The sequence below is a fragment of the Falco biarmicus genome, chromosome 1, assembly GCF_023638135.1.
Source record: "Falco biarmicus isolate bFalBia1 chromosome 1, bFalBia1.pri, whole genome shotgun sequence".
Lineage (NCBI taxonomy): Eukaryota > Metazoa > Chordata > Aves > Falconiformes > Falconidae > Falco > Falco biarmicus.
Window position 1 is genome coordinate 22700419 of NC_079288.1, and position 10222 is coordinate 22710640.

Here is a 10222-nt window from a genome sequence, read left to right on the forward strand (position 1 = left end):
AGAAGTGTATTGTTTAAGGTGTAGCCCAGAGAAGTGCCCATGACCTGCTGCACAGACACTTGCACAGCAGCTGTGACCCTGGGGGTGTTTTTATCTTGTGTTCCTGCAGACCCAAAGTTGTATGATGCTGTTGATAAGCTCTCAGTTGTCTCCTCTGACTTTTGCATGCTGCTTTCAAGCAGAGCAAGCATGAGACCCTGGGGGAACGAGGTGCAAAGACTGTGGCTGCTGCTGGGGGAGCGGTGGCAGCTTGAGCAGGGCTGTAGCAGGTGCTGGGCATCGAGGCTGGGTTTGCCCAGGCACAGAAAGCACTGAGCTGGGCTTGACCTGAGCAGCATGCAAACATGGGACCAGGCAGGGTGGAGCAGGACAATACCAGGTAGAGATAAGGAAAATGAGCCCATCTAGCTGCGCTGCCCATGGGAGAAGAAAACCGAAGCAGAGACATGAGGTCCTAATGCCTCTGTGTGTCCAGGCTTGCAAAGCCCCAGGACCAGCTTTCCCAAATGCAATCCTGGGTCAGCCAGCACTGCCTGGTCCCCAGCACCAGGCTTGGCCTTAGTGAGCATCTCCTTCAGCTCCAGCTGGGTCAGACACCAAGGGCATCCCTGGCAGCGCTGCACAGGGTTAGCACAGGACTCCATCCATGGCTGCAAAAGCAACTCCTTCCCTCTACCCATTAAATGAACTTGACCTCTGCTTGGGGCTGTTGAGAGAAAAAATGCAAAAAATGGTGTTTTAAGGGGAGACATTTGGAAATGTGAGCGCATCTTTGCTTCAAGCTGGGACAATGACCCAGAGGCTGGAGGAGCTGCTGGGGCACCAAGAGGGTGGTCTGAAAGCCTCTGCAGCGGGGTCGAGCCCACCTGCACTCAGGAAAGCAAAGCTGTGGTAGGCGTAAAAGCTACCAGGTCTCTCCAAGCGCTCAGACATTGCTTTTCTAAAAACTTCTCGGGGCGGGGGGGGGGGGGGGGGGGGGGGAGAGAATTATAAAAATAATAGAAGTAGCTCATTACACAATCCAGACTCATGCTTGGCAGCTTCCAGCACAGAGCTCTGAATTTCAGCACAAAAATGTGCAGCACGCTGCAGATCTGGGGATGGGGAGGAATAACATGGCGGCAAGGAGATTTAAAATATGACGGCGGGTGTAAAGGAGACCTGCTATGGTCAGAGTTGCCAAGAACCCCTGAAAGTTGGTGGCTCTTCCCAGAAATTTTGGCTGTCACGGACCCCCTTGCCCCCACCAGCTGGAAGAGATACTCACGCTGCCCTGCTGGCGATGGGAAGGAGGGGTGGAAAAAAATTGGCAGATGAGAGCAAGCAAGGTCCTATGAAACAGCATGTTCAGTTTTCTTTCCAATTTTAACTTGTCCTTGACCTCTCTTCGCTCCTTCCCAGCAGGGCTGGCTCCACTCCGTGCCCGTCCCGCGCTGCGACGCCCCGGTACAGACAGATGTTTTCGGTGGTACTCACCCCACAGAAGCAGCATTTCCATCCCCGGTTGCTGTGGCAACACGTCTCCCTGAAAATACCTTGGTGGTGGTTTAGCCAATGCCAAAACAAACACGTAAACCCAAGATGCTGGGGGTCCCGAAGGGTGTCAGCAGCCCTATGCCCATTGCAGCCACTGGGAACGTGGCCAGAACATCCCATGGGACAGCTGAACACTTGCCATGGGGTACAGGGACCCTCGGTGGGGTTTTTTTGGGGGGGAGGCGAAGGGGGGTAACACCTGTTTTCTGAATCATGCCTCTGAAAGACACGCATAGCCCCAGCGGTGATGGTCCCCAGTGGTCCAGGGACCAGTACACCACCAGGTGGGGAACTGGTTGAGGTGCGGGTTGCCTTCACCGCTATGTGCCAAGACAGTGCTGCACCCTCAGGAGCGGCTGGTATGGGGGACGGGCTTGGGGGCTACCTCCAGCCATGGCCACAGTGGCCCTCATGGACTGACACTGGAGACCAAGCCTGCATGTGGAAAGAGGAGGCCAATCAATGGCCTTTTCCAAAATTCTTTGTTTGCTTGGGTGTCCCATGTCCCTCTTTGTAACCCCCTTTGGGTTACTAAGTTTTGAGGTTACCCTGTTACATCCTTCTCCTGCTCGTAGCATTGAGAAGGGGCACGTGGGGCCAAATCCCAGCGAAAACGCACCATGGGTGGATGTTGCCATGAACCCAGCTTTGCTCCAAAACATGACCTGCAGTTGCATCAGGATTTTCCGCTCAAAACATGACCATGGGCAGAGCTCTGGGCGATGCGGAGATGGAAACTCATGGCCCCAAGGCCCTGCGCCACCCTCCAGAGGAGGCCAAGTTATTTAATTATTATTTATTTAGCAATTATGTCTTGTGAAGCTCATTACCAGGCTTATTTAAACCTCCTCTCAGCTGAGAGAGATAAGGTGAGAACTATTCTGGATGCAGTCAAAATTAGCACTGTTATTTGTATTCTTGTGCCCTGAGAGCGAATTAGCTGATACTTTAAAAAAAAATAATTCCCCAACAGTCGTATCATGCCACTCCTTTCATTTTGCCTTTGTCGTCCCATGCCAGAGACAAGCTCAGCTCCATTTCTAGTTTGGCTGCTCTGAAAACCCACAAGAAATCCTGATCTGGTGAGCACAGCTCCTTTTACGGCTGAAGAATTCCTTTAGGCACTCCCATCCAGCTCCAGGGGCTCCCAAATGTTCCCCAAATCGGCCGCAAACAGGGTAAGAAAGGAAAAAGAAATGAAGAAAAAATGAATAAACCAACAGAAAATCCCAGCGTCATCCAGTAAAATTACTTTTATTTCTGTAATTTCATAAGTATAAAACAAATCAGCCCAATATTGTGTGAACAGAGTGGGTCATATGGATGTGACCACGAGGAGCCTTCCCACATCTTCACGGCACACCTGGCTATTTACAGTCAAAGGATGTGATTTAGGAAGCGGTCATTTAGTGGAAAAATATCTCTCATATAATAAAATAGGAAACCTTGTTTCTTTCAATTCTACCCCTCAAGTAACACCCTCCCCGCCCCCCTCCCCCCCCCCCCCCCCCCCCCGATATGATTTACCTTTTGCTACGATGCACAAACTCAAGAGATTTCTAGATTTGGCTGTTCAGGCTTCTCATATATATAAAAAAAATAATCAGCATATGGCCAGATCAAAGCGCCCGAAGACACCACTGGCAGCTCAGCAGGTGCCCTCCTCTTGGTCCTGAGCATCCGCATCCACCCAGCTCAGACACCAGGTACCCACGTCCCCAATGCACACAGATTTAGGCTCATTTAATGCCCCATTTATACCGAAAGCTGAATGGCACCAAGAGGACAGGTCCAGGGAGCACAATTTACCCCGTGTGTCCCCTTCCCCGCTGCAGCCCTGCAACCCCTAACCCAAACTGTGTCATGCAAGCTCTGCACAGGGTGAAGCCCTTCTCCTTTGTCCCCAAAACCGGACTCGTGGGCTGCCTGCCCACTGGGGACAAGCCCTGCCAGAAATTGCTACAGCAGAAGTGGGGAAAAAACAGCCCAAGTGGGACTGAACAGGGGCGACTGAATCTCTGGCATCATTTATGCAAGGTGATGGCCATGCCAGGCATGGACCAAAAATCACAATAAGTCTTAAGTGTTGGTACTGGGGACTCCTGCATGCTTGAATTTCAGGAGCAATATGGCACCAAGGTCACTGGACCTCCTGAACATCTCCCACCAACAGGGACAGCATTAGCGTGAGCCCCTGCACAGCAACTGTTTGATGAGTTTTGGTGGAGCAGAACCCCAACTGGGAAGCAGCACTCTCAACCTGACGTACAAGAGGGACCAGAAATTGCTGCTGAGTTTTTCTGTTGCTCCTCTGGCTACATCTGGCATTCACACCGTGTGCAGAGAGTCCGGTTCAATCCCAGATTTAATGCTCTTACAGGAATAAAGTCCCACAGCCTCTCCCATAAAGCCTGTCCCTCCTACTCCGGACTCCTCCAGCACCTGGTGGTACCATCCAGCCTTGGCTGAGCAGAACATCAGAAACACACGTATGACATCTTCACAGTGCCAAAGTCTCAAACACAGAAGTCCAAACCCTCACCCTGACCCTGAGCTGTGCAGTGGCCACGTGACAGAAGGAAAACACAGGAGGCAGTGCTACTTCGCTCTGCAGAGCATCTCTCTTTTTCCTTTCCCAATGTGCCTCCCGACGGGACCACACGCTGCAGGGGGAAGAATTCATCCAGCAAGTGGCCACAATGACACAACAGCCCAAAACAGCCCAAAAGCCTTTCCACAGCTGTTGCCCAAAGGTGATCCCCTGGGTTCTTGCTCCAGGGACGCGGGACCCTCACCTCCTGCCTGGGCTGCAATCCAGCACGGTGCCTGGCCCCTGAGAGAGGAGTATAAAGTGCTCGTGGAACAACCCCACACTGCCGTCCTGGTGCATCCTCCACCGCCCATCTCGCATCGCTGCTTCTGTTTCATTTAAAACCTTTGAATATGCCAGGCAGCACAATCGAAATTAAACTAAAAAGGGAATAATTCCTAACCTCTGTTATCAAAAAAAGCAACAATCCCAGAGGCTTTGCCCCTAGGCTGTTTTTTTTTAACAAACTTTTGGGCAAAAGAGCCACCCAGTGTCTATCTCCCTTGTATTGCAAAGAGTTGGGTGCCTCGGTAAGACACAAAACCCAATCCCAAAGCAATGGTCTCGGCTCTGGGATCTCCAAGTTTGCACAAGAACATGCTCCAGCCTCTAAAAGTGCCCAGCACACTGCTGGTGGCATATATGCAATAAATAACTACACCATCATTTATCCTCACCCTTCACTGAAGCATAAGGGAAAAAAATAATTAGATCTACAGATATTCTTCTATTTCATTAAAATATTTGAACTACAAGCCTCTGTAATCAAAAAGCACGGAGTGAAAACCTGTATTCCAAGTAATTAAAGGACAGAGGGAAAGAGAGAGATGTGGTTAACCGTTCCGAAGGGCAAACGGGGATGCATCAAAATGGTCCCAGCAAGGGGGATGCCGGCTCCAGGTAGCCTTAGTGCCTGCACGGTTTTCTAGGTAGATCTAGAGGTTTACGATATCAAGGCAAATGCAATTTGCTGCTGCTGGGAAGAACAAGCCTTTGGCTGGGACACAGCTCTGGTTTCTTGCCCGTGATGGCTTGGGGTTTGGTAACGCACAGTTGCAACACAGTGACTGCACAGACTGAGGCTGCCTGGGCCTGCAGCAGCGTGGCAGCTCCATCGGCGACCGAACAGCAGCAGCTTGGCATCTCTAGCAACTCTTAAGTTAACAAACTCAGCGTTATCTCTTCAAATAGCCGTTCTGTCAGCGGGTTCAGAAGGATGCCCGGTACAACCACCCCCACCCCTCTGCTGTCAAGTGAGACTAAACAAAAATGACCAGCAGGAATTTCAGAGAGAGTTAAATTTTTTTGATGTCATCTTTGCTCTGAAGCAAAGCTCGCTCTTCCTTTTGGGTCTCCTTACATCAGATACTCCCATCCATCATTCAGTACTCATTAGTGGGACCTCTACACAAGAAACTCATCCATACACACGCGTGTCTGGGTAAAATTAATAATCCTACACCAGACACTAAGCCCAGGGAAACCAGGGTAACTCAGGTGGTGCAAAATGGAGTGGATGGACCAAGCAGGTCCCCACAAGCACAACAGACCGAAGCCACCATGTCCAAGGAGATGCCATCAGGCAGCTAAAAGCTCTGCTGCACCCTATGAATGGGGCTGGGATGCTCTGAATCCAGTCCAGCCTTTCCCAAACTGGTTTTCAGCCTCAGGGACACACAGAAGCAATGTCCTCTGAAGTCACCAAGCTGGTACTGGATTAAATCCCTGCTGGTTCTTTCCTTGCACAGAGAGCTGGAGATGATCTGTACTAAAATAAGGTGAAAACCAGCCTTTTGGGGAAGGGCAAATCACACACCTACAGCATTCGTTTTACTGAAGCCTTACTTGGAGGCTTTAAGCAGTACCTGGGTCATGCCCTGGTCCTCTGCACCAGGGTGAGTCTCATCCATGGTGAAAAATCTTTAAAGAAGAAGTGGTTGCCAATTAAATCCATTAGACATAACACAACTGAAAAATAAAAACTACTTCAAGACAAAGTATAATAATATTAAAAAAAAAATCAGCAACAATATTCTAACCACAGAGTATCTATAAAGATCTTTTTTTTTCCTAAGAGCTCCATATTAAAATTCCTTGAATACATTATATATTAAATACAGTAACGTCATTTCATGCAAGGTTTATGTACAATTAAATCAGCTCAGTAGTATAACAATTCTGTACATTCCCATTGGTCTGGGGGCTCTGCTCATCTTCAATGCTGGTGATGGAGAAACGAAAGGAAGGATGATATTTGGCACCTGCTATGCAGGGGAAGAGTAGCTCTTGCCCAGGTGAGAGAGAAACAGAAAAGCACTGGAAGCTTTCACAGGGCAAAAAGTAGAGGAAAAAAAACCCAACAGCCAAGGAGCAAAACGCTGTCCAAAACCCTGGCTCTAGTGCTGCTGCTGGAATTTAAAAGAAAGATGTAGGGCCTGGCTAACGAAATATCGTCAGAACGGGTCATAGGGAAACGCGAGGAAAACAGAAGGCAGGATTTGGAGAGCCGGGGAAGAAATCACCTGCGATCAGCTTCTCTCAGCTGGCGCAGTTCAATGGACAACGATCCATTTATTGGATCCCAAAATCCACTCCAGATCCATAAACTCCCACTGCAGCCTGTGTCACCCCTGCTGCAGAAAACCCCACCAAGACTATTCAAAATAAAGTCGGTGCCTTGTAAAAAGGGATGTCACGACCAACACCTCTCACGGAGGACTACGTTATGTACAGACATTCATTCCTGCCCCAGAGGCAGATCACCGGCGTCAAGGATGTTCAAGGACAGCAGTGTTCTCCAAAGCAGAGGACATGACCTCAGAGACAAGCTCCTAAGGGCTTAAGCTCTACTCCTGCTAGGTAATAGTTAAAAATCAACTGAGGAAAGAGTGACCAGGAGGGAGGAACCCCCATGAGGAAGAGGGCTCTGGCTTCACCACCGCGGATGGGATCTAACAAGGCGCCAGCGAACAGGCAGGACTACGCCATGCTTTGGTGTCGGATGAGCCTGAGAAGGTGTGGGGCTTTCCACAGCACGGGGATCAAACAGGGCAGTGTGATCAACTGGGAGAGCTTCACCTTCTACCACACGCACCCAACCTCGACATACGAGCACCCACCGGCGAGACCCACACCACCCGCGGCCACCAGAGCAGAGCGCAGCAGCCGCGGCGATGCACCACCAACACTGCGGACATCGAGGGTCAGCAACCCCAACCCACGGCTCCCTCGCCTCCCTGCCCGGCCCTCACCCACTGCCAAGTCCTTCCCAGCCCTGTGAGCTGCCCTCGCGCATCCCGCCCCGCCGGGGGATGCAGCCTCCTGCCCGCGCTCAGCGATTGCCTAAAATCCTGACTTCCCCCCCCCCCGGCCCTTGATCTCCCGCAAAGGGCGCCGTGCCTGAGCTCACCCAGTCAGGGTGAAAATTGGAAAGAGGGTCTCAAATTTTGCAGGAACAAATCCCCAAGGAACCACGTTATGACGACCCAGGTCCACACAGCTCCGTCCCCAAACCCTACGCCAGCTGTCCAGTAATGGCACTCTTATGTACAGGAAAAAGAAAGCTACAAAACAAAACAAAATCGGTATTTTTCTTTTCGACGATTCACCCGCATTTGTCTGAGAGTCGGACACATGCATGTCCTGCTGGCTTCTAGCGATGGCCACGCATGCAAGACTTCAGTCCGAGTTACAAGTTGGGGATCCTTTAGTTAAGAGCGTTTCCTTTGTGTCATTCATTTCTTGTCCTCTTCTCCTGGAAATGAAGGGAAAAAAAAAAAAAAAAAAAAGAGAGAGAATTAAAAATATTGGTGAGCGTTCAAAAGCAAACCAGCTCCCTGGTTTTGGTATAAAGAGAGGTTGATCCCAGAAGGAACCTGGGATCCCATCTGCACGGAGCTGGCTTGACTGCAGCCACGGCAGCTCAGGCTGCATGAGGAGGAGGAGGACGGTCCCCGGGGGAGGAAGGGCACGGTGTGCTCAGCCTGCAGGAGGCAGGAAAAGGGGTGAGTTGGAGCCATGCAGGCCGGAACAGCAGGAAGGTGAGCAGGCAGGGATCCCTTGTTATTGCTGCTAACCAGGCAGCACACAGGGAAAGGCAGTGGTGCAGAGGAGGAAGCTCACCGCATCCCACCACCCATCCCAAAGCCCTGTCCCTGCTGCCACCAACAGATGGCTACAGCTCCCTAGGCTGACACCACTTACACACACACACACACACTCTATAATTTACATCTATATATACCCCCAAAACAACCAGCAAGCACCAACCTACCCATCGCAGCTGCTGTCCCAGCCCCAGAGCCGCCCTCCTCCCACCCTACTAAAACGGATGGAATTGGATGTGGAGGTAACAGGCAACACATGGCCTGAAGGAAAGCTGCGGTGTTCAGCTTGAACTTGGTGTGAACAACCTTGAAATCCCTGCCAGAGCTTGACTCACACCAACTCGATTCCCAATTTTCAAGCCGTTGACAGCAGCATCCCTGGCTGCCCAGGCAGCCGCTACTCTTCAGCCCAGGGCTGGGACAGACCTTGCTGGCAGCTCAGTCTGCCCAGAACAGTTTATTTTCTTTTATGGAAAAAAAAAAAAAAAAAAAAAAAAGGCAACAACAACAAAAAAACCCAAACCACAAGGCAGCAGTTTCTGAGAAGAGTTAGAAAAATCACTTATCGTGAATCTTTCAACCATATTTCTCCATCTTTCAGCACTGCACCACATGTCACCCAACACATCTCGCAGGGGACTGCCGTTACTGTGCTCTTGATAAATAGGGGTCCTGCCTGGGGTTACCAGTGAGGCTCCACACCCGCTGCCAACCCTGGGGCCAACAAGCTTCCAGGAGAATTAATAAATAACAGAGGACAGAGAGGGGGAGGAAATAAAAACAATCTTCTTCGCAACTCCTGCCAACATTTCTTTCCAGCGCTGGCTGGCAAGCCCAGCCCTCCCGTCCTGAGATAAGACTGATTGCTGCAATGGCAGCATCCCTCTGGATGACCTCTGCACCGCAGGCTTCTGGGCAAAGCAGGGATGCTGGTGGCCACTCTGTACTAAATTTCAGTGCATTAACCAAAATTCACCTCCTCCACCTTGCGGGAACGTCTCTTCAGTAGCTCTGAGAGCTGAACAGTCCCTGCTGGGTGACACCGGTGGTTATTTGACAGCCACAGCAGTGCTTCACCCCGTGGCCACCGTGCCAGGCGGTGGGCAGGGACAATGAGGGGACGCAGCCGCAGCACCGACAGTGAGCCTCTACCCACAGTTAAAGACGCTCTTCAAAACGTTACTCTCAGGCCTCAGAGTAACCCCCTCAGCACAGAGCAAGTCACACTGACCACAGGCAGCCGAGGGTCCGGCGCCCGCTTTAACAGGACACAGGTCCCCATGCACCCGTGTCCAGCTCCCCGCTGGGGTGACAGGAGCAGGGGGGATTCAGGGACCTGTCTGCAGGAGTGCTGGGGCCATGGTGATCCATCTGCATCCTGCCTCACACCAGCCTTCTTAGGGGTGTCACAGCCCATCAACTCTTGCAAACCCACAACTGAGCACCACAAGCTCATCCCCTACAAGATCTGTTCCCCCCCAGGACAGCCGAGGCTTTCTGGGAGGATTTTCCTTATTGCTTTTGACTTTTCTCTTCATGAGTTCCTGTAAAAGGTGATGCTGGAGGGATGCAGGCTCCAGCCACCAGCCCAGATCACTCCCTCCACCAAGGGACGCACTGCAGGCCTCATAGCTCTGAAAATTGCATGTCCCCCCACATTGCACCAGGGCACCCTGAGCTTCAGCTGAGACCCTGGACCCCAGAAGAAAACCGAAAGGAAAATCCTCCTCCCATCCCTTTGCAATGCCAGGGTAGCAGCACCGAGAGCTTCCCTCTGCTCTTCTATTTCTAAAGGACGGTGCACATGCACACAAATGAAAGGGAGGGAAATAAAAACAAAAAGCAAGGCAGCAGAGCCGTAAAATCCCATCTGGAGAGATTCCGGCCCTGAAAGGTAACGGCACCACTCTCCTTCAGAGCATCCCACAGCTGAAGTGAACGACTTGGCCCGTGGGGACGCATTCCTCGCCCGACGCCAGCGCCCAGCCAA

The 10222-nt window shown here is 51.3% G+C and overlaps 1 protein-coding gene across 2 annotated transcripts in view; it reads right to left on the reverse strand.

Moving 5' to 3' along the window:
• Positions 1 to 2774: 2774 nt before the first annotated feature.
• ATP2A3 (ATPase sarcoplasmic/endoplasmic reticulum Ca2+ transporting 3) overlaps positions 2775 to 10222 on the reverse strand; it is a 58806-nt gene continuing 51358 nt past the window's right edge. For both annotated transcript variants that reach the window (XM_056335040.1, XM_056335031.1), the window contains one exon: positions 2775 to 7880. In XM_056335040.1, coding sequence (XP_056191015.1) covers positions 7861 to 7880 — 20 coding nt within the window. In that variant the 3' untranslated portion in view covers positions 2775 to 7860. The remainder of the gene's footprint in view (positions 7881 to 10222) is intronic.